The sequence below is a fragment of the Eucalyptus grandis genome, chromosome 11 (assembly GCF_016545825.1).
Source record: "Eucalyptus grandis isolate ANBG69807.140 chromosome 11, ASM1654582v1, whole genome shotgun sequence".
NCBI classification, from domain to species: domain Eukaryota; kingdom Viridiplantae; phylum Streptophyta; class Magnoliopsida; order Myrtales; family Myrtaceae; genus Eucalyptus; species Eucalyptus grandis.
Window position 1 is genome coordinate 10,097,024 of NC_052622.1, and position 24,357 is coordinate 10,121,380.

The following is a 24,357-nucleotide window of genomic DNA, read 5'->3' on the forward strand; positions in this document are numbered from 1 at the left end:
GGGCGGCCGGGCTAGGCTTGGCCTTGCAAAATCCGGGCGAGGCTGGGCCTCACCAGATCGAGCGAGGCTAAGCCTCGCCGGTGGCTGGGCTTGCCTCCGACGAGCTTGCCGGACCTTGCCTTGGCTTGGTGAGCTCGCCGGACCGCCGACCAGCGACGGCGGATGGCGGGCGGTGGCGGACGGCAATCACGGGATGACGGAAGGGAAGAATGGGAGTTTCACTATTTTGATTTTTTTTTTTTTTTATTCTTGGACGAAGAATCATATTTTTTTTTTTTTTATTCTCAATTATCTTCCCAATCTGTTTCGGAAACAAAAATTTTACCAAACGCGATTTTCGTCCCAAACTGATTCTGGGAACAAAAAATCAGAATTAGACACTGTTTGACATGTTGTCAAACAAGCCCTTCTCCATAACTCTTGTTCATGCTGAAGTTTCGTGACTTCTCTGTAGTTCCTTTATTCTCCTAAAAACTCTAAACGATGGCGATAGAGTCAAGTTTCTTTCTCTTCTATATCTCTCCGGTTCACATTAAAGAAAAAAAAAATCCACAAAAGCAACAAAACAGTCCAAACCCTTTCTCATCCAAACCTCTGTGCTTCTCGTCCAAAAAAAAAAAAACCTCTGTGCTTGATGTTGACGTTTCATGAAAACGAAGCACTATATTTTTTAGAATAACATGTGAATCCTATTATCTCTCTTTTATTAGATTTGGCATTCAATCTACATCGTCGATATTGTTCATGAATATTTATATCTCTCGTCGTAATCAAACGCGTGACTCTTTAATGGTACAATGAACTTATATGCTATTTAACATTTAGATCGTACAATAATTATAAATTGAGTTATGGAGTTTATCTCTAATTATGCATTTATGATTTCTTTAAAGTGTGTCACGAGATGTTCTCACATTCTTTGATTATACATTTTCATATTTATTTATACTAGTATGTTATTTTTACCAAGCAATGAAGAATATGAAAATGTTTGACTTAATCACTGTGATCTACTAAACAGTGGATGAGATATAGTAAAATCTCTACATTTCTCATCTATTTTATTTAGTCTTATCTTGACAAAAAATCTTGACGACCAAACACAACCTTATAGAAAATAAGTAATAGATCATATATTTTTATGAGATTACCAACATATTTCGTGAATTTGGTATCATTATAAGCTTGGCGTTATTTTTCATAGATTTAATTTCTTTGCAATGTTCAAACTCATTCTCAAATTCTGAATGCGTGACTTTAATTCAGGCCTTGCCCAATCTCATACAAAGCAATAGCACATATCTTATCCTCCACAAGCAGACAGAGAAAGACCATATGCTGGTGTTTGGGCCTCATGGTTCGGCCCACATTTACCCGAGGGAAGGACTCGTTCGTCGGCCTATTGTACGGCAAATAGGCATTATGGGCTTTTCCATTAGCATTGGGCCCAATCAACTTTAACCATGCAAGACCATATTAGAGCGAACAAGAAAAGCTCAATTTGCGAGGAGAAGTCAAAATCATCCCCCTTCTGTCCCTACACGAAGGGCATCTTCCGGATTAATTAGTGGATAGGCGACAGTCACGTTTGACAGTGTATGGCCTCCGTGTCTGCTTTCACTCCTTTGCTTCCTTTGGGCAAGCAATTATACTTGTGGATGCTATCAGCCAGCCCCCACTTACATTCCCAAACACCTCTCCAAAACACGTCATAAATCTCTCTCTCTCCCTCTCTCTCTCTCCCTCTCTGAGGCGCAAGAACGTCAGACGGGCTGCCGGTGATTCCGGGGGCGTCGGGAGATGCGGCGAAGATGTTGGCATGGCTCAATCTGATCATGTGGCTAGAGAGGGGGGCCGAGGCGCTAGCCGCCATGATTTGATTGAGCCGCGTCAATATCTCCTCTTACCGAAGTCGCTAGTTCTGAGGATCACTCGTGCAGTGGGTACATACATGATTTGAGAAGCCGAGCGAGTCCTGTGTTGCAGCATCTTCCCTCGAGCCGATTCCCTCGCTGGAATCAGCTCTTTTTATACGGGTAATATCCTCTCCCCCTCTGCATCTTTCGTGACTCAAGATCCCCATAGTTTCTGGATACATCTTTACCTCCTTCGCTAGGCGCTGACCAAGTTTTGGTCAATGAGAATTGCAGCAGAGAGAATTCTGAGTGCCTAACTGTAGTCAGCTCTTGCCTTTCTGTTTTCTTTATTTCGGATTTTATATGGAGACTGGTGGTAAAGGTCAAGCGAAACCGGGCCCAATCAATGGGCCTAGTATAGCCAGGATAGAGCCTGACTCTGCAAAACTAAGGGTGATTAAGGAGTCGAAAACCATACGATTCCTAAAAATAATTTCTGGCCAGAAATATTTTTTCTATTTCTATTTTCCGGAAGAGTTTATGAGCAGAGATATGGGTTTAATAACGACACACAATTATGTTCTATGAAGAGAAATTAGTTTGATAGGTCTTTTTAAATATCTCCTTCTCATGCTCTTTTCTATTCACCGTGCTCCACTCCTTTGTGAGATAAAACATTATTAATCAATTGAATTGAAAGTGCCGATGTAGAATTCATACATTGGTGGGCAACAAATAACGGTCATGAGGGCGAGCAATGAGAAGAATTTTTATTTCTATTTATGTTTCAAAACTAGAAAAAAGTAGAAAACATCTCATTTCTATTCTAGAGCTATTTTTGGCTAAGAATTTGTTCTAGAAATAAAAATACGAAATTGTGTTACCAAACAAAATTATGTTTTAAACATGTTCTCAAATACAAAGAAATAGAATGATTATCATCATGCACACCTTAAGCTATCTCAATTGGCTATCAAATCTTTTTTTGACTCCATTATTGAAGCATGTCTATGTAAACATAGGCCTTGATTAGAATATGATACTTCCATTCCAAATGATATTCTTTTGATAAAGGAGATCATTTTGCGTTGAATCGGGTATCCTGTTAAGAGTATGTTCACACATATAATAAAAGGGAAAATTATCCAAAAAGTCCTAAACCTATAGCATTTGGCCAATTCAATCTTAATATTTAAATTTTACCAAATGAGTCATAAACATTACTGCGTTTGCCAATTGAATTCATCCAACTAACTTTAACAAAAAATTATCAATGTGGACACTAATTGTCCTTCATGACATAGTTGATATTTTTTTTTTTTTGGTAAGTTAGTTGATATTGACATGAACAATTTTTAATAATACAAATTTTCGTTTTTTTTTTTGTTTCTTTTGTTTTTTCCTTTTTTTCTTCCATCCCTAGTATGGGGATGAGCAAGATTCCAGGATAGTACTTGGAACTTGAGAACTAAACTGGTGAGAACCTATGCGGGTCCAAATTTCAAGATATATAGGGTAAGTTTTAAGTTCCAAAATTGGAAAATATATTTTGGCTGGTAGGCTCTAGATTCTAGGTAAGTGAAATTTGAAACCTAAAACTTGGAACATGAAACAAGTTTTTGTGTTTTTTCTTTTGTTTATATCTTTGCACAATCTTGCGAAATTCCATAGTACCCGATAACAAGTATATAATTCGGAACCACTAATCCAAGTTTCCATTGTTTTTTTTTTTTTTTTTTTTTTGGTAAAAACCAAGTTTCCATTGTTAACAACTAAATTTTGACTAAATATTTAGGATTAAATTGCATAAGAAAATTAGGGACCAATTTGGTCCTAACAAAAATGATTTTTGCATCAATTAGGTCTTAATTTTTATTTGCATCCATTAAGCTTTATTTCCTTTTATTTCCTTTATTTTTCACTTTTTCAGATAAATATTTAAAAAAAGAAGAAGAAAAGTATAGGAGCCCATGGGGGCTAGGCCTTCACGCCCAACCCTTCTTTTGTTCCCATGTGGGCCCAAGGCCCACTACCTTTTTTTCTTGGCCTGGCCCCCTCCTCCTTGTCTTCTTCCTCCTTTGCCTCTGCAACACACGCGCAGAGGAGGCCGGACGCGCGCGATGCCGAACGGAGGAGGAGACGCCGACGCACGTGGAGCAGCGCAGACAGAGGGGACGCATCTTCAATGCGATAAGGTGACCTAGCTAGAGCCACGTCGACTGGTGGGACACCAGTTCGGCTAGGGGAGGTCGCTCGAAGCGCCAAGGACCGGCGGTGCAAGCACCTCCGTTGACCGGCCTCCTCGCCTAGGAATAGGGCGGCGGGGAGGAAGGCCAAAGACACATGCAGAGAGAGAGAGAGAGAGAGATCAAAAGCAGTAAGCTCCGAGGACTTCTCCCGAGAGACATCAGGGGAAGGTTAGATCTAAGCAAAGGGTGGCTGAAACTAGGGGGGGAGAGAGAGAGAGAGCCGCAGGATTGATCCCTACCGCCCGTCGCTACCGTGGCATCACCCGCCACCCCGTCGACCAGCCGCGAGCGCTACCATGCCAAAGATCGCCGGCCCGACGCCGCTGCTACCGTCCCCACCCCCCCCCGCCCAACACAAATCCGCCGCCACCTTTGTGCTCGAAGCCCGGCGCGAATTGAAGCCCCACGTCACGGAGTCACCCCCGCCGCCACCATTGGCTGCATCTTGCCCCCCTGTCAAACGGCTCGCCGCCACCTCGTCATTGCGTTCGCCGGTCCCCCGACTCAAGCCGCGGTAGATCCGGGCGCGCTCCAAGGTGACTAGCATTGTTCGCCTCGGTCGCCCTCATCGGCGCCGCAAAGACGTAGAGAATAAGAGAGGCGCCAGTTAGGTCAGAGCCGGGTCGGATGCAGGTATCTCGGCCCGAGTAAGGTTCCGGCCGATTTAGGCTAGCACGCATGGGCTGGCTGATTCTTGGGTCGAGCATTTCTTTTAATGGAAATTGGGCTTGATTTGTTTGGGCTTGGATTCTTTAACAAAAATAATAAAAAAAGAATTACGGGCCAGGCCCGCGCTTCAGGCCCATTCCAAGCCACTGATTTGAACGAACAGGGTCGGTCCTAACCCAGAATCCGACCCGGGTCGCTTTTTTTTTTTTTTAAATAATATATCATTATATTAATATAAAAATATTTTAATAATAAAATCAAAAAAATATTTTATTTTTCAAAAATCAGAAAATCCAAAAATATTTTACATTTTCCAAAAAAAAAAAAAATCAGAAAAAGTCAAAAATGATTTATATTTTCAAAAAAGGATAAAAAAATCCAAAAATATGTTTTTCTCCACAAATGCATGGAAAAATCCTTAAAAATCCGAAAAGTCTTTGGATTTAAATAAGATTAACTACCGGAAGAGCATTAGTGATAAATTAGTATAATCAAGTCATCGATCCTAATTTCTCTGGTTGCGCATGAGCGAAATATTTCTCAAAATACTTCGCTTGGGTTTCTAATCGATCCACTCTAAATTGATTAGTAGCGACTCATATTTAAAATTAACTTACAAGCTAAAAACTCATACCATAAGCCATGAATTGGTGTGTTTGGGAGAGCCTAGGTTAAACCTAATAGATTTAGCGAGTCATTAGCCTTTGCAGGCGTCCACATGTATGCAGGCGCTCGAAAAAAAGGAGGTCACAACGGCTTCCATTTAATGACTGAAACTTTTATTTCTTAATAATTCGCATTATTCATGTGTCTAAGTATAAGTAAATGTTAGTGGATTGTAACGATAAGTGGTGGTGATTAAAAGTGATGATTAATTGCAATCGTTCAATTAATAATACAAGCGAAACCTTGGTTAAGTATTTATAGTAGATTCTAGGTTTAAAAAAATAAGGACCCTATTTCAATGGGTACGAAAACCTAGAACCGCTCACCCTTACCTTGGGAGAGGCTATTGGCCAACCCTTGCCTGCCACTAGGGGAGGGCTGCAAAACCATCCCCGATCGTGCGCAAGGCCCAATGGCCAACAAGGGTCATTGGCCCTTGTCAAACTTGGTAGGAAAAAAAAAACATTATAAAAAAATTATTTACATTAACACATGGTCCTCATGTGTGACACTACAAGCGTTCACTTTAGTAATTTTCAATTAAAATTAGTCGATTTGATTCAATTGGCAAAACATGCAATATAATTAAATCGACAAAATCAAAAGGTTTAGGTTTTTTTGGATAATTTTCCCTAAAACAAACACACCAAGTGATCGCATCTTTCACAAGAAGGAAGCAACATCGAATTAAATGAAAAGAAACAGGAAAAGATGGAGAAGCATTAATGGCAAAGTTATACAAATAAACAAGGAAATAAAGTTCATTACCTAGGGTGCTTCTTCTCCAAACATTCCACGATAGGTCAATTGATGATACGAGATGCGTAAGGTTCTGGCAAAAACGACTTCATAATTGATATCTGGTTACTGACAGATATGCACTCAACGACGAGTTTGTCTAATAACTTCATGTCAAAGCGTGAAAAAGTCGTATTGTAATTTGTCATCGTTCCTAACATCTCTTAATAATAGAGAAAAATGTGTTGATTCTATAGCCAAAAAGATATTTCACCCATCAAGGCTCTCAAGTAATTGATTCGAATGTTCACCATAATTTAGAGGAACTTGTCATTATGGTACATGCTCATCCTTAGCTGCATTAAATCCCTTTTTTTCTTTCCAATTCGGTCATATAAATGCACTTAGGTAACTGAATAAAGCTTTTTATTTTGGACTAAATTATGTGGGAAAAATCCGAAATGTGGAGTACCCAAAATGCCCCTCATGATGTGTAGGGGATGCGTGGAGCGTACACCTCAAAGGTGAAGGAGAAAAGAACAAATGGGACGAAACACGTTGCATGCAAGCCGGAGCGACGTCCCAGCTCTCCCCACTGAAATCTCTCTCTCTACAATAAAGAAGAAGACAAGCTCTCTCCTCTCTCTCTCTCTCTCTCTCACCTAATTAGGGGAGAAGAGACGACAGTCTTTACTCAAAACGGGAAAACATCAGCAATGTCGACTTCATCCCTCCGCTCCTCCTGAAACTTGAACATTTCACCAGCAATGGGGTAGCACCGCATTCACACATACCCACAAGCACAAGAGGCCTTGAACACCACCGGCGGGGGAAAGGCTATTCAAACGTCCGAAGCGATGAACGGCGGCGGCGGAGGCGGTAGGGGAGGAGGAGGGGAGGAGCGGCCGAGGAAGATACTCAAGAAGGGGATGTGGAGTCGGCGGGAGGACGACATTCTGACAGAGTACGTGAGGAGGTACGGGGAAGGGAACTGGAACGCAGTGCAGAGGCACACCCCGCTGCTGCGATGTGGCAAGAGCTGCCGGCTGAGGTGGGTGAACCACCTGAGGCCGAACCTGAAGAAGGACGCCTTCTCGCCGGAGGAGGAGAGCCTCGTCGTCCGGCTCCACGCCGAGCACGGCAACAAGTGGGCCCACATGGCCTCCCAGGTCAGTGCCTTCTCCTCCTCGCGATTCGAGACGCATTGCGCGATTGAACGGTGGATTTGGTGGGAATGGTGTCCTTCCGGGGCGTGTTCCCTGGATCTTGCTTTAGCGTTCTTTAGGGTACATCGATCTCAACGGGAACGTGCATGCAATCGCTTCTTGTTTATCATTTTTCTTGGGCTCGCATTTCTCTTCTTTCCTTTTTCCCCCTTATCTTTTCTTTTGCCTTGCTAGGTTGAGGAGACTTTCCTTTATTAAATTTATGTTTTCTATTGATTAGCTCTGCAACTATTTCATGCCACTTCCAGTTCTCAACCTGCATTTGTTTCGGGAAAGATCGATCATTTAAAAAAATTATATTCCTAGATTCGATTGCTCATATCATTTGTAAAAATGGACAAACAAAAAGTATTTTCATTCTCAAAAGAAAATGTATATTTTGGGTTACCTAACTTTTCTATATCATCATTTTCTTTTATATAAGTGAAGATGAGGAATTGGTTCTAGGGGTGTCCCATTTGCCTTTGATTTTTCTTTCTAGGTTGAGGAGGCTTTCCTTTTTAATTTTATGTTTTCTATTGATTCGCTTTACAACTATTTCATGCCACCCCTCTCAATTCTCAACTTCCGTTTGTTTTGAGGAAAATCAAAGATTTGAAAAACGTATTCTTAAATTTGATTGCTTGTATGACTTGCTAAAATGGATTAATGAAAATTATTTCTACCATTAAAAGAAAATGTCTAGACATATATTATCTTTTCGATGATTAATATTTATGAGCTACATAAATAATTGTTTTTTAGAAAATGTTTTGTAAATTATGATGATGATGTATTGGTTTTGTGGGGTGTCCCCGTTTTCGTTCGATTTTTCTTGCATGGCGTTCTCTCTGGACTCTTGACTATGTGAAATTGTTCATTTCTTTTCATTACTTATTACGTATGTCGTGAGCATTTTTCTTTTTCCCGGTGAAACACGTGTTTTATGCATTTATTACGTATCGAATCATTACAATAAATGAGCTCACATGCATAACTCGACGTATAAAAAAAGTTTACACCCGAAAATATAAAACAGAAAAAGAAAAGAGACAATATTTCAAATTAAATACAAAATGGCTCTGCAGGGTCCACAAATAAAAAAAAATTAAAATTAACGTATAACTTATTATGTTGACGTCATCCTCCTTACTACCGAAACATTTCCATCCACCAATTATGTCTCAAACCTTTGCATGTAGTCGAAAAGCTGGTCATTTAGCCAAATTTTGCCAACAACAAAAAAATCCACCAGCTTTTACGGTAAAAAAATAAATTAAAATGATATTATTAGCCAATTTAAGTGAAATTTTCACAAAATTGATTTACTGTATCCACACGACTAAACAAACAACGTAAATTCGAGATACTTGTGTGAATAGTTTTCTGGATTTTTAAGATACGCCATAAATATTATCAATGTCTGAATTAAAATCTCATGTTGGAGTATAGATAGAAGATATTTGTAATAAAAGTTATTTCTCACTTAAGGAAGACCAATAGTATTTTACAACTACAAATATGCATTATTGAAAAGAATAAGACATGTTCGTGTACATATCTTTTCAACTGTACAATCTAATATTCTTTATGTAATATTTAAGGCCCATCCAAAAAGAGTGAATGAATTTAGTCTTTTCTAATTTCACGGGCATCGTCATGCGGCTTAATCCCGATAATTAGAGTCCTCTGCATATATTTAAGAGATTATGTGGGACGGATCTTGTTGAAAAGTACTATAGATTATTTATAAAGCATGTTGAATAAAGAATGTTACGATTTCATGGTAACGAACATGAAAATAGATGAAGAAAAGGGGCAAAGTTGTAGAAATTAGGTATTTTTCTTATTTAATTACTTGGATATATGCTCACGAAACTGAGGCTCAATCAATTAGTTGTTCTAGTTTTGTCTTGGAATTTTTTTAATGGGGATTGGATCTATAGTTGCCGGGAAGAACGGACAACGAGATAAAGAACTTCTGGAACACAAGAACGAAGAGGCTTCAGAGGGCGGATTCACTTGTTTACCATCGTGCCCCCCGCCGTGTCAAGAGCAATGAATCCAATCCGGCCAATCGCAGCCTCACTGATGGCAGTGCCCGACCTCGATCTCCTTTCTTTGGAGCTTCGTCATCATTGCACTCGAACTGGCCTGGACCCGGTCAATGCCAATGCCATCAGCTTCCCGAGCAGTCGACCATCATTGGGCTCCGTCGTGATCTAAGCATGTTTTGCGCCCAATCTCAGCTGCCATTTGTGGCAGCAAGCGTGGAGCTCCCTTCAATCCAAATGACGCCGCCGGGGGCAGCGGTTTCAAGCTCCGATGGCAGTTGCAGCTTGTTTGGGACCCCATTCGAGGAGAGGACTGGCCTGTTGGAGGATTTGTTGGCAGAAGCCGAAACTCTAGCTCTGAAGGAGAGAGAGAGTTTGGGTAGCGATGGTGTGGAGGTGGCCGCTTCCTCCTCATTCAGTCAGTACTCCATTGCATCCTTGATCTTTCTTTTTCGTTCTCATTGAAATGTGGTCTGAATCTCTCTTGTTAAGCAATAGGTACAGAACCAGCCGAGGAGCCAATAGACAAACTTGAGTGCATGGACAATGATCTGTCTAGTCTCCTCGCTAGCTTCACCTGGACAATGCAAGCTGAAACCCTAGCTCTAAAGGAGGAGAAAGAGAAGAAGAGCGAGAGTTTAGGCAGCAATGGTGCCGAGACAGCTGCTTCCTTCTCATTCAGTGAGTACTACATATCGCATGCTCGATATATTTCTTTTGTTCTCATTGAAATGTGGTCTGAATTTCTTTCATTAAGCAATAGGTGTAGAATCGGCCGAGGAGCAGATAGACAAGATCGAGTGCATGGACGATGAATTGTCTAGTGTCCTCGCTAGCTTCGCCTCAACAATGCAAGCTGAACCCCTAGCTCTAAAGGAGGAGGAGGAGAGTGAGAGTTTGGGCGACGATGGTGTCGAGGCAGCCCCTGCCTCCTCATTCAGTGAGTACTGCACATTGCATGCTTGATATTTCTCTTTCAACCTCATTGAAATGTGGTCTGAATCTCTCTCATTAAGCAATAGGTACGGAACTAACCGAGGAGCCAATAGACGAGATTGACATGGACAACGAATTGTCTAGTCTCCTCGCTAGCCTCGCCTCAACAACAAAAGCTGAAACCCTAGCTCTAAAGGAGGAGAAGGAGGAGAAGAGTGAGAGTTTGCGTGGCAATGTTGCCGAGGCAGCCACTTCCTCCTCATTCAGTAAGTATTGGATATTGCATGCTTGATATTTCTCTCTTGTTCCCGTTGAAATGTGGTTTGAATCTCTTTCATTAATCAATAGGTGTGGAGCCAACCAAGAAGCCAACAGACGAGATCGAGTGCATGGACGATGAATTGTCTAATCTCCTTGCTAGCTTTGCTTCAACAATGCCATCTCCAGATTGGTGATGGCAGGGAATGGCCCCATGTCGACGGACAACTATTGCCTGTCCATGGCATGTAGGGCGGCTGCCATTGCAGAAATCCCCTCTCCCGACGCCTGCTCAAGAGCTATCTTCTCGGACCTAAGAAGCAGTAATAAATAAAACAACATTCTAGTACATATATGCAAGATCACTTGATATAGACTGTGTAAGTGATCTTTATGCAGCTTATTGGAAAGGACTTTGTTCAGCCCTACTCTACTAAACAAATTGAGGGTTAATACTACTGATATTTCAATATTATTAATGTTGTTATTCCAGGTCAGCCGAACTTTCTTGATTCTCTAATTCAAGTTTGTGTTGAAAAACACGTGTTGGTGTGTGGCCAAGAAATTAGAAGAAAAGAAAAAAAAAACTGTAAAACTAAATCTAAATAAAACCTGACGATCTTGATTTATCATTCACGGATAAATTTGTACAAAATTCAAGATCAATTTGTAGAAACGTAAAGATCGACATACCTTCAACCATTGATGAAAACCTGCAAATGTGTGGAAAACCCTCAAATCTTCGACGGATCCACGAAGTGCAATTGATCTGTGAATATGGAATCACGAGATTTGTACGTCATGTTTCACTAGCCAATACCTAATGTTTTCTATGGTGATATGGTTTGAACTAGATGGTTTGATGTTTTATTCCGTTTTTTATGTTACTGACATCTTCCATCAAGACCGTTATGGTAACATATTAACAGGTAATTATCACGCAATAAACGCATGTAATAATTTGGGAAATAAATTGGAATTAATTGAGAAACTCAAAATTATGATCACATTTGAAATAATAAAATATATTATAACATTCTCCCACTTGATCTCAATATTCCATCAAATGAAATATTAACCCAAATCCACATAAAGTCCATGCTGAAATAAAACACGTGAATCATGGTGATGAGTCTTCTTAGAGAGAATATTATCTTCCATGTATTACAATGCATTTCACCAGCCCATATGTGATAGCATAACTCAATGAATAAACCTTATATTTACTCCAAGTCAAACGTAATTGTTTTCCTCGGAATAACTGAATGTAAATAATTATATTGAGAAAAACATTGCAAATGGATAAAAGTCTTAGAAATTCTTCTATATAAAGAAAATTTTACATAATTGGATCAATACCCTTCGTGAATACATGATCCTTATAACTTATTAGTGGTATGCCTTTAGTTAAAGAATTAATCAAGTGCTTACGTGTTTTATGACCACTTTATTCTCTTTAACACATTCTTTAATGGCTAAATACTTGATGTCGACGTGCTTGTTTGACTACCACTTTTTTTGTTCTTAACTAGGTAAATTGTCCTTGAATTGTCGCAAAACATTCTTAATAGCATAGAAATGGAATCCACAATTCTAAGCCACAATATGAAACTTTTCAACCACACACCATGTGAGGTGGGCTCAAAACAAGAAACAAACTCCGCCTTCATAGTGAAAGTGGCACCCAAAGTCTATTTCACACTCTTCCAGGATACAACTCTGCCAACAAACATAAAAGTTATCTCGATATTGATTTACAAAAATCAACACAACTAGCAAAGTCTAAATCAAAATGACTAACTACCTCCAAGTTATTCGTCTGTCCATATATATGCATGTGTCACTTTGTACCATCTCGTCACCTTCTTTGCAACTCTCTAGTGGTCCATACACGTATTACTCAAGTATCTTCTGAACATTCTCACAGCAAAAGTAATGTCAGGTCGAGTGCAAACTTAAACATACATCAAACTTCCAACAACAGAAGCATATGGGACTTTCTTCATTTATTCCCTTTCAAAATTGTTCTTGGGGCATTGGTTCAAATTAAACTTGTCACCATTCACAATGGGTACTATACTTTGTGAACAATTTTTCATCCAAAATCTCTCCAAAACCTTATTGATATAGGTTCCTTGAGATAGTCCTAATATATCTCAAGCTATATCCCTATATATTTTAATAAGACGCTTCATCCATATCCTTCATATTAAAATTCTTAGAGAGATTGTTTCACCTCCCTCGCATAATAACCCCTTGTCATTGGTTGCAAGTAAAATGTGATCCACATATAGTATAAGGAAACAAATTTTGCTCACACTAATCTTCTGATATATATATTGATCCATAACATTATCTATAAAATCAAATGAAGAGATGACCTCATGGAACTTCAAGTACCATTGGCGAAATGCTTGTTTCAGGCCATATAGAGACTTTTTAAGCTTGCATACCAAATGCTTTCTAGCATTAGAAAAGAATTCTTCTGGTTGTTTCATATAAACCACTTCTAGTTTTCCATTGAAAAAAACCGTTTTCACATCCATTTAATATGAGTTCATATCAAAATGAACAACCAATGCCAAAATAATACAAAGAGAATTTTTCTTAAGTACAGGAGAAAATGTCTTTGTATAATCGATTCCTTCCTTTTAACTAAATTCCTTAACAACGAATATGGCTTTGTATCTCTCAATGTTGCCCAATGACTCATTCTTGCAAATACATAATGTAATTATTAGGGATTGCTGACTTCTTCATTCTAGTAGACCTTCTTAATGTTGCATCAACATTCTCCTGAAAAATTTGTTGTTCAATTGGAAGCTCAATGGTATCTGACAATTACTGAACAATTTGGTCTACTAGATCAATATTAGCAGGTCGTGGATCTTCAATGATTAGTTGTTCAATGGTCGATTGAATTAAAGGGGTATTGTAGACAACAACCAATCCAATACCTGAGATAGAATGTTGAGTATCTGAATAATCTCCTTCAAAAACAAGGTTCTTGAATTGATTACTTCCATTGATCAGGTCATTTTAAAAAAAAAATTTGCGTTTCTCGAATCCATAAACCTAGTAATATGAGATGAACAGTAAAATCTATATCATTTGGATTTTCGGCATATTCAACGAAATACCCACTTATTATTCTTAGGTCTAACTTCATTTCTTGTGGATTGTAAATTTTTACTTCAGAGAGGCATCTACAAACGCGTACATGTTGCAAACTCCATTCTCAACCTTTGAATAACTCAAAAGACGTCTTTGGAAAGGGCTTGGTCGGAAATCAGTTTAATATATACACTACCATTTTTAGAGTCTCAGTCCACAATAACTTAGGAAATTTGGAGCTGCTAAGTATACTCCGCACCATATTTAATAAAGTTCGATTCATTCCTTCCGTTACACCTTTCTGGTTCGAATAATAAGATATAGTATATTAGGCAATAATCTCATACTTTTCAAGAAACTTCGCAAATGTACCAAGTGCTTGTCCATTTTTAATATATCTACCATAGTATACCTCATCTCTATTTGATCTCACGATCTTAATTTGCTTACTATATTATTTATTTACTTCAGTTTTAAATACCTTAAAGGTATCCAGCGCTTTGTACTCATTACGAAGTAAGCAAAGATACATGAATCGTGAATAATCGTCTATGAAAGAGATGAAGTATTTCTGACCATTTGAGTCAATATCTAGACTACAAATATTTGTATATATGATTTCTAATATTTCAGTACTCCTCTTAACATCATTCTTTGACTTGCTAATATGTTTTCTCTTTATGCAGTCCACACAAGTATCATAATAAATAAAATCTAGAGTACGAAGTACTCCATCATGTACTAACCGCTTAATTCTATTTATAGAGATATGTCCTAATCTCTAGTGCCATAACATGGGGAATCCTCCTTCACAACACATCGATTTATGCCAATATTATTGTAAACGTACATCGCATTATAAACAACACTGTCTTGTAAATCAATTCGAAAAAGATCGTCAAGCAAAATACCATTCCCAACAATTTCATATTTATATGATAAACTGAATATTGAACCTGAAAATTCAAAGTAGTATCTCAAAAGTACAAATCTTGAAACTGAAATTAAATTCCTAGAGAAACTAAGAATGTAAAAGGTCTTTTCTAAATTCAAAACAAAGTTACTACTAAGAACTAATTTGCATGTCCTAATAGCTTTCACATGAGAGCGCATCTTATTTCATGAATAGATATTTTATTTACTTCCCGTTGGTTTCCGCTGGTTCTAAAAACCTTAGAAAAAATTCACCATGTGGATTGTAGAACTAAAATCAATCCACCAAGTGTTGTGACCCACATCAATCATATTAGATTCATAACAAACATATGAGAGAATGTTACATTTCTTCTTGGATCAGGCATTAAATTTGGCGCAGTTCTTCTTCATGTACCCCTTCTTTTTACAAAAGAACCACTTGGATTCCTTCTTAATGTCAACTTGGGGGAGGTAGAGACGTTTTACCTTTTCACTTTTGCTTGCCTTAACCCTTTGTACTTATCCCGTGTTGCCATGAGCAATTTCTCCTTTCTCCATTAGCAGCCTCTCTTCCTCTTAAACACACATGATCATAAGTTCATTGATTGACCATTTTATATTATGTTTGTTGTAAGAGATCTTAAAAGGGGCATGCTCTTGTGGAAGAGTGTTCAAGATATAGTACATAAGAAATGATTTTGATATCTCAACCTCGAGATTCTTCAGCTGAGCTGCAATGTCCCTCATCTTCATGATGTACTCCTATACACCTCTTACACCGATAAGCTTTAATGATGAGAACTTCATAATCATGGTCATGGCATGTGCCTTTTCTGAAGACTTAAATTATGTATCAATAGCCTCAAGTAATTCATTGGTATTGTTATGCTAAATGACTAAACCACGAATTCTAGCGAGGAGTTTTGTCTTTATGTAAATCACATTGAGATGGTTGGATCGCTCCCATTGTGCATAAATAATATATTTAGCTTAAGTGTTGGCGGTTCATCTGATGTAGAGTATAATCAAGATCCATGCACCCTAATTGAAGAAGAACTAATTCCCTCCATTCTTTATAGTTATTATACCAAAACTAATCGTAGGTAATAAGACTGCATCATAATCAAAGGAAGACTTATATATCAATATATTTGAGGCAAGCAAACTTAAATCATATTTTACCAATGTAAAACATATTATAAAATATGAATCACATAACATCAAAAACTGCTTATGGGCTAAGTTTCTAATTTAAATAGATTCATAATTATTTCATGATGAAATTATTAAATTGTATTCTCTTCCTTAATCCATGTGGGTAAATGAAGAAAGATAAAATAATATTTCATCCTAATTAATCACATTAATATATTGAAAATTTCTATAAGATAAAATTCATAATATTAATGCGATTAATCACAATCAATATCCTTTTCGTTTGTTGACACCTAAATTTTATAATTTTATTTATGACTTAATTGTGTACAAAGTTAAGAATTAGCCACAAAAAAAAAAACAAAAATAAAAAAATCGGGTCGGGCCGAACCTGGTTTTGGCCCGGCCCGCACCCCTTTCTTTTCTCTTCCTCCACCCGCACTAGGCTGGCCCAAGCCTCCTTTCTCCTTCGGCCCGACCCATGCTCGTTTCTCCACTCTCTAGCCGGTCTTCGCAGACTCCGCAAGGAAGAACAGAAAATGATCACGGCGCCAGAGAGCGTAAGGAGCAGCGATGGAGGAGCAAGGGGATCGAGATGGCAGCGTGATCCGCGGGTCGGGAATGCTTGGCTGGCAACTAGCACGGTCGTGGTCTTCTCACAAGGTCTTGCAGAAGAAAAAGAGGGAACACAGACAAAAAGCAGAGGAAGGATAAGGAGAAACACAGGAGAGGAACCAGAGGGAGGGAGGAAGCTCGAGGGAACAGCTAGTCGTGGCCGGAGGCCCGTCCGTCCGCCCGTTGTCCGCCATCCGAACCAAGAGGGGTGAGGGGCTGAAGACGAAGCCGAGACAAAACATAGAGAGAAAACGAGAGAGAGCGAACGAGAACGAGGAGGACAGCTCAAGGGAACAGCTAGCTGTTGCCGGAGGCCCATCCGCCCATCGTTGTCGACCACAACTCTTCCCCGAACGAGCTCAGCAGAAAAACTCCACAAAGGACAACACACCAGAGCACAGGGAGAGGGCTTGAGCGAGAAAGGTGCTCGAGAGTGAGAGCTGGAGTACTTGAGAGAGGGTGGAGAGCCAAAAAGAGGCTCGACCGTGCACGGGATCCGGCTCCCCGACGGCTTTCTTCTGGAACTATGAGAAACCAAGAGAGCTGAGGAGGAGCTGAGAGGAACCAGAGAGAAACCAAGAGGGATTGAGAGCGAGAGAGGAGAGGACGACCCGAAGGGAGAGAGGGAGCTCGAAGGAAAGCTTCGCCATCGTCAGTCGTCCGCCCGCCTGAGAGCTGCCATCCGCCACTGCGCCCCACCCGAACCAGGTAAGTCCCCTAGGCCTTTGTGTGTGCTCTATTTCTCGGGCACACCAGGCCGGAGCTCGTGGCCGTTCAGTTCACGCGAGCTCCGGCCTGCATCGCCTTACTTTTGTTTCCAACGTCTTGTTTGTTGTGTGTCGAAGATCCCGTTATGGTTCGACCTTCGTTGAGCCAAAAACCCCTCATTATAGTAGCGTACCTCATGTGTTTAACAAAATGTCCCAGAGAGAACTGAGAAGCAACCGGGTTGAATCTCGGTTTGGTTCGTGCTTGCTCTTATATACATCGGACCGTGCCCGCCTTTTATGTTTCCATTGTGATTTCATACGATTTTCGTGGAGCAATCGTGTATTCTTGAGCCGAGGGGGTTTTTGTGCTCGAAAATGGTTTGCCCGCCGGCATTTGTGGCCGAGGGTGGTCGTCGCCAGTCGGAGTGGACAACCGATAGACAGTGACGGTTCGGTGGTGAAAGGGTCGCTGGTTGCTATGCTGGTGTTACTGTCTGGGTGAAGTTTGGGGGAAGGCGTAGAAGGAACATCCGGCGTGCAGAGAACGCACGAAGAAGAAGAAGACCAAAAGGCAGAAGAAAAATAAAAGGAAAAGAAAAGAAATTAAAAAAAAAAAGGAGAAAAAGAAAAGAGAGAAAGTGACTTCGGGAATAGAAGTCGCTGAAAAGGTGAGGGAGAGTGCAGTAGATAGGACAAAACAGGGAAAGGACAAAAAAAATTAATTAAAAAAATTTAAAAAATAAAAAATCGAAAAATAATAAAAATTTAGAAAACTTCCGAAAATTCAAACAACTTTAAGAGAACATTAAAAATTAAAAAAATCAGAAAATATTGAAAATTCGACTTTAAAAAAAATTAAAAAAATTAAAATTTTCAAAAATCAAAAAATGATGGGGTTTGGTTAGGAATTGCTACGTTTTGCATTCTCAGTGTAATTAGGCATTTACTTGCTCATATTTTGATTATGTCGTATGTTTAAGTTGCATTTCTAATTATGTTTAATTGCACATGTTTAATTTTATTACAATTAAGATCTTAGTAACTATGATTGTTACTTTAACGATTGCGCACCCGCATGATCACCTCGCATGTTAGTGGATAAATATAAAATTAATCTAAACTGCCTGACAAAAATTTTTATTCTTAAAATGAACAAGATTAGGTATCGAAATGGCACTAATTGGTCAATTAGTGTAATGATCTGAATTTTACCCATACATAATTAAGTGATAATACAAAAATTTCAAAATTTTCACCAAGGTAGAGATTATAAACATGCTATGATATCAATTGTAAGACTAAATTGAAATAAAACCTAACGATCCCAATTTATTATTCACGGATAAATCTGTACAAAATTCGGCATCGATTTGCAGAAACGTAAAGATGGACATACCTCTAGCCACTTATGAAAATCTGCAAATACAAAAAACCCTAAAACCTTGGATACATCCACGAAGCACGAACAATTTGCAAATATAAAAACACCAGATCTATACGTCATGTTCCACTAGTTAATACCCCTCAAACGTGATGGTATATTTTCTGTAATGATATGGTTTGAACTAAACAACCTGACGTTTTATTCTATTTCTTACGTTATCAACATCTTTCATTAAGACCATTATGATAACATATTAATAGGTAAATATCACATAATAAACGCAGGTGATACATTGAAATTAATTGAAAAATACAAAATTAGGATCACATTTAGAATAATAAAATATATTATAACAAAAACATATAGTGTGTAAACACTTTGTACATTGATCATCTTGTAAGTTTTAAAGCAATAACCCCTTTTTAACTAAGACAAACTTGCACACTTAATTAGGAGGTTCGGTCCAAATACAGTGAAAATATGAATAAGACAAGTCGGTTTCGAATATAAGAAAACACCAAGCTCATCAGTTCAATCTTGTGACATACATCACGAGGGCTTGACTTGAAGGATGACCTTTCCCATGTTAGAGCTCGAGAAAAGGGACTGCAAGCTCTCGAGGAAGCTCTCGACGCCATGATAGATCTTGTGCTTGGACCTGATCCTGCCTTGCCTCAGGTGACCCTCCATTTCCCGAGCGAAGTCCCCTAACCTCGCCAGGTGCGATGGGGAGCCCACCATGAATCCTTCCATCCTCACCCCCTTCCCCACCATGTTCAGCAGGTTCCTGACCCCTTCCCTCTCTGTCCACACCTGCTTGCATTGGGTTCAAACAAAAGCTGATTAACAAGGATTTTAGATAAACGATCGATCATGAATTGTTGATGAGTTAATTAAATGGTGTTTGGGTTTCAAGAAATCTCTTCTGGAGAGAGAAAAAGGCTCCGCAGATGATTGGACCGACACAGTTCTTTCCCACTCAACAGACAGAGCTGAACCTAACCCCATCATGGACAGTTAAACCTTTGCTATTATCATGTCGGTCAGCTGCTTTACTGGTTCCTCTGTCACGTTCTAGCTTCAGCAAAGAATCACCGGAAGTCTTGAGTGTATTCCGGTCGCTGGAATCAAGTTATCCATGTTTTGAAAGCAGAGATGTGTCGAGACAGCTCGTCAATCGGCTCGCTTACATCAAATTTAAACACGGATGCGTGGTTATAATCTTGTAGATGCTGAATCCTTCTTAGGAGCGAAACGCTGTTGTATAACAAGACCTAGCGATTGGAATATACCTTGTTGTACTCGGAAATCATGCCGCAGAGCGAGATCCGAGCACCTTCATTGACATGGTTCAACACAGCTTCAAGCATCTTACCGCCAACGTTGTCAAGGTACATGTCTATGCCGTCGGGGAAGTATCTGCCACATTTGAAATTCGAGTAATTAGCATACACATGTACAATTGTACTGATGAAAAATGAGATTAATGAGCGAGAACAGGGTTTTATTTTCAATTACTTGCTTAAAGCAGCGTCAAGATCGGTTTCTTTCTTGTAATTGAATGCTTCATCGTAACCAAATTCCTCCTTCACCAGGATTACCTATAAAAATTACATTATTAATAAGGATAATAAAGATATACTATACCACCAGCCGACTAATTTTAGTTATGCTTTGGTGCCTTGGAAATTAAAAATAGAAGACATTTAGCTAGCCAGCTCACCTACAATATTCAATTTTTTTTTAATTTATCAACATTACGTGTCATAATTAACAAGTCCTTACATTTAGCAACTCTCTTTTAGATATTATTAACCTAAACTAATGTGACTTTCTAACTTTCCCACCCATTTAATTACGCATAATATTAGACCACTAACTATTACTTGAGTTATTACTTAACTGTGCCTCAAATTTATCAATTCGTAAACGAAATTACTAACTTTAATTCAAGTGATTTATTGACTTTTCTCCAATTAAATTATTGACTAGTTTTGAGTTATCAATCCTCATTTGAGTTAGTTGGCAACATTTATTTATTTCTTTTTTAATTTACCGATATTTGTAAATATTTGATATTTTAATAAGGAAAAAAGTTGATAATTCATTCAAATAAAGATCGAGAAATTCATGTAAGAGTTGGCATAATGGACTCTCATAGGTAAAAGTATAAAAGCATGAACTCCTATCAATTGGTGAAAATATAGGTAAATCACCAACAAGTTACTTGAAAATCAAGTAGTTGGTAAAATTTTTCTACCACCGAGTTTTTCTATATTTCACCAACTCTTTTGGAAATCTATAGACTCTTAAAGCTCTAGGCAAAGGGTGTCGCCTAGAGTCGACGAGGGCCATGATGCCCTTGCCCAAAGTTGGCAAGGGTTGACTGGCAACCCTTGCCGGTCTAGATCTAAAGGCTCAAAAAAAAAAGGAGAAGGAGAAGAAGAAATCATACAAAATTCAAAATATTATTAAAAAAGTGTCACATCAGCACCGGCCATCCACGTCAGTAATTTTCAATTAAAATTGGTCGAATGGACTCAATTAAGTAAAAAGTGAAAATATTTAAAACTGAATTGATAAAAGTATGATAGATTTAGGACTTTTTGGACAATTTTCCCGTTTTCATTACATAAAGCACATGAATCGTGCAGCTAATTTAGTTCTTATACTAGCATTAATAGGAGTTACAAGCAAACATTACCTTTTCATCAGATCCGGTGCTCCCCACGACCCTACACCCTCTGAGCTTGGCCAGCTGCCCCGCGTACATCCCCACGCCGCCTGCCGCGGCAGAGATGAACACATTCGACCCCGCCTTCGGCTCTCCCAGCACCTCTATCCCCACCCACGCCGCGAATCCAGGCACTCCTGTGAAAATATGAAAGAGTTTTCCATCATGTAATTATCCTCCTATCCTCTTGTTCATCATTGTGAACGAAACGTGAGAGCATATAAACCTAAGCAACTGAGATAATCCGGCAACGGAATGTCTCCATTAGGCTCGATCTTTTTTATAATGAAGTCGGAAGGCACTACGCAGTACTCCGCGACCGGTAAGAACGGGCCGGTCACAATCTCTCCCTTGGCATACTTATCGTCCGTCGACTCCACCACCCTTCCAATCCCAAAACTGGTCACCACCTGCACTTCCCAAAGACACGAGCGCATATTTTCACAGATGATCTGGTTATTCAACCTGCCCTTTGGTCATTTTGTGCGTTTAACTCTAATGAATCAACTTATAGAAGACCTGGTTGAGATCGAGTTGCGGGGAGTACAGCCCGTCCTCGCGGCCGGTCATCCGGGAGCGCACGAAGGGCTCGACGGAGAGGAAGAGCATCTCGAGGGCGACATGGCGGTCAGGGATGGAGCCGGCGTCGACTGGGATCGTTGACGAACGCAACTTCAGATTATCAGAAGTCGGGATCCCTTCCGGTGCGTAGGCTACTATGTGCCACTCTTTGCTTTCCATGGTGGTCATCTTCGCCGTGTTGATTTCCTCCGAACCACCGCTCGGATGGAGCTTTTCTCCTTCCTCTCGCTCTTACCAGGGAGCTGTCGCGTCAGGGTAGTTGGAAGTGAGACAAAGCTAGGCCCCCCCTACCTCTACCTCTCTCTCTCTCTCTCTAACGCGCACGCACTCTGTGTGGCTTGAATTCGATGGAGTAGTCGATTACCAAACTCATGATGCAAACAGCACCACGAAGAGAAGAAAGTGGCAGTACTAGACAAGAACAGATCAACTACTATCATGATTATTGTGGACCACTTGTTTCAGGATCCAGGAACTTTTCTGTACCCTTGACGATTCAACCCCCGTGCAGCGACAGCTTACAGGGACCGCACCCCAATGCAATCATCATGGACATGAAAAACGCGAAGCTTATCCCTCATTTTTTGCCGTCCTTACTCATTGGGAATGTTAGAGAATTCGAGAGCAAAAGACCGATCAGTCGAATTACGAGAAATCCATTGTAAGTGCAAATGAAGATGAGGTTCTCGGAAGAGACGTCATTTGAATGGGAGGGAAGTTAATCCTCGAAGAAGCTCTTTTTCTTACGTTTGAACAAGAAAAGGTTATTGTTCTTTTCTTACCCATGGACGGTAAGCGCATTTGACGCGCACGTCCATGTCACCATGTACCGGACTTGACCTATACGAACTAATGCGACAAAGGTGGAGTCTTCAACCCATTCTGTCCTTTTCCTCCTTTACGGTGGAACCCAAAATCAGACCCCGTGACGACCTATATAGACTCAGCTACATGCATGATCAAACATGAACCCCCCTTGAGAGCAGCAATTCCATGGCATGGACCCTACTTCATTCTAGATGATGGAGAGTGTGTTGTTATCTGCGAATTACGCCATTATACACGGTCTCTTACTTCCCGGTGAATTTGGCATAAACAGGCGATCAACGACTTGGATATATGCATTTTCTATTTTCAAGAGCAAGGTGGAGCCGGGGACACGATAATGTACAATGCTCTGTCACGCAATAAAAGCAGAGGAGTAAGCTTCGAGATTTCCTAACTCGTTTGCCTTTCCACACCTTGCTTATGTTTCGAGATCCAGAATGGGAAAAACATCCACCACATAGAATGCACACTCTAGCCCAAACAGTAGCACGAGTCGAGACTGACACAAAACACAGGAGTAATTCCAGGGTTACAGTAACTAGCTTACCAAAATCAGCTTTCTCAAGGGTATGGCAAACGTCTAATGCTAATTTATTTAAACAACTAATTCAGAGTTTGCCTTGTCATTTTATGAAATCCGTCTGTTCTACTATGCTTTCACTATTCAAATGCATCTCAACCAAACCCCTACATATTTAGGAGGAGAGAGAAAGAGAGACAAAATTATCCAAGTCTTATAGATGCCATTGACCTGAATGTAAAATTAAAGAGGCACCAAGTAAAAGAGCTAGATATCAAGGATAAGGGGATGCAAAGAATTTACATTTGAAGCTGGCACTGCTTCCCATACATATACAATGCAAAGCTTTTCATCAAAGGTTTTAACTAAGTCATATGCTTCAAAGGGAACCGAAAGTATTCTCGCCGCTGTAGGTCATGTAGAGAAAGCCATCTTCATCCTGTTTTCCTCATAAATTGCAGACATCATAGCAGCTGCAACAGCACAGAGACATCGCAAATCAGTAAAGTTAATAGTCCATAACTAACTGTAGGACCTAATGAAAGACATTTTCTCAAAGACGAAAATAGCTTTATCTGCACTTAGCTTGATCCTCTTTCGAACGACATACACAAACTGGCCAACACTAAGGTTAGCAAAAACTAGACACTTGAATTTGTAGGGTAGATTCTAGATTCCAAAAATTGGGAAACATGTTTTGACAAATAGGTTCTCGATTCTAGATAAATGGAACGGAACCCGGAACCTGAAACTTGGAAATTGAAACAAGTTTTTTATGTTTTTTTTGTTTATATCTTTGTGCAATCCTGCAATATTCCATGGCATCCAATGATGAACGTATAATCTGAAATCACTAATCCAAGCTTCCATTTTATCAATGAGACTTTTAATTTCTTAATATTTCATATTATTCGAGTGCCTAAATATAAGTTATAGTTAGTGGATTGTAGCAATGGGTGATGATCATTAAAGGTAATGATTTACTACAAATTTTCAATTAATAATACAAGTGGAACTTGGGTTCCAAGGATTATATAGTAGATTTTAGATTCCAAAAAATGAGGAATCTGTTTCAACGGTTATAAAAACCTAGAATCGCTCACCCTTACCTCAGGGAGGCTACTGGCCAACCCATGCCTCCCACTAGGCAAGGGCTGCAATACCCTCCC

General features: G+C 39.6%; 2 protein-coding genes across 2 annotated transcripts; one reads left to right on the forward strand and one right to left on the reverse strand.

Moving 5' to 3' along the window:
- The first annotated feature begins 7,035 nt into the window (after nucleotides 1-7,035).
- LOC104427155 (transcription factor MYB97-like) lies at nucleotides 7,036-10,828 on the forward strand. The gene is made up of 6 exons (XM_039305048.1): nucleotides 7,036-7,347; nucleotides 9,330-9,855; nucleotides 9,936-10,118; nucleotides 10,201-10,377; nucleotides 10,460-10,639; nucleotides 10,722-10,828. The coding sequence occupies exons 1-6, from the start codon at nucleotides 7,036-7,038 to the stop codon at nucleotides 10,826-10,828; spliced, it is 1,485 nt and encodes a 494-aa protein (XP_039160982.1).
- Nucleotides 10,829-18,887: 8,059 nt separating this feature from the next.
- On the reverse strand, nucleotides 18,888-22,139 carry LOC104424757 (2-alkenal reductase (NADP(+)-dependent)). Its single transcript, XM_010037257.3, has 6 exons — nucleotides 21,778-22,139; nucleotides 21,485-21,668; nucleotides 21,229-21,395; nucleotides 20,043-20,125; nucleotides 19,817-19,943; nucleotides 18,888-19,337 (listed from the first exon to the last, which is right to left on the reverse strand). Exons 1-6 carry the CDS (start codon nucleotides 22,006-22,008, stop codon nucleotides 19,074-19,076), a joined length of 1,056 nt encoding a protein of 351 aa, XP_010035559.1. The 5' UTR covers nucleotides 22,009-22,139; the 3' UTR covers nucleotides 18,888-19,073.
- Nucleotides 22,140-24,357: the final 2,218 nt, after the last annotated feature.

What these genes read in the sequence shown, in the direction of transcription:
- LOC104424757 (XM_010037257.3), bottom strand. Translation starts at nt 22,008, where the DNA reads ATGACCACCATGGAAAGCAAAGAGTGGCACATAGTAGCCTACGCACCG. An exon ending in GCACCGGATCTGATGAAAAG is followed by an intron (nt 20,126 to 21,228) that starts GTAATGTTTGCT and finishes TAATTTTTATAG; the next exon opens with GTAATCCTGGTGAAGGAGGA. An exon ending in CTTGACGCTGCTTTAAGCAA is followed by an intron (nt 19,944 to 20,042) that starts GTAATTGAAAAT and finishes CAAATGTGGCAG; the next exon opens with ATACTTCCCCGACGGCATAG.
- LOC104427155 (XM_039305048.1), top strand. Translation starts at nt 7,036, where the DNA reads ATGAACGGCGGCGGCGGAGGCGGTAGGGGAGGAGGAGGGGAGGAGCGG. An exon ending in GGGCCCACATGGCCTCCCAG is followed by an intron (nt 7,348 to 9,329) that starts GTCAGTGCCTTC and finishes TTGGATCTATAG; the next exon opens with TTGCCGGGAAGAACGGACAA. An exon ending in AGCTGCTTCCTTCTCATTCA is followed by an intron (nt 10,119 to 10,200) that starts GTGAGTACTACA and finishes ATTAAGCAATAG; the next exon opens with GTGTAGAATCGGCCGAGGAG.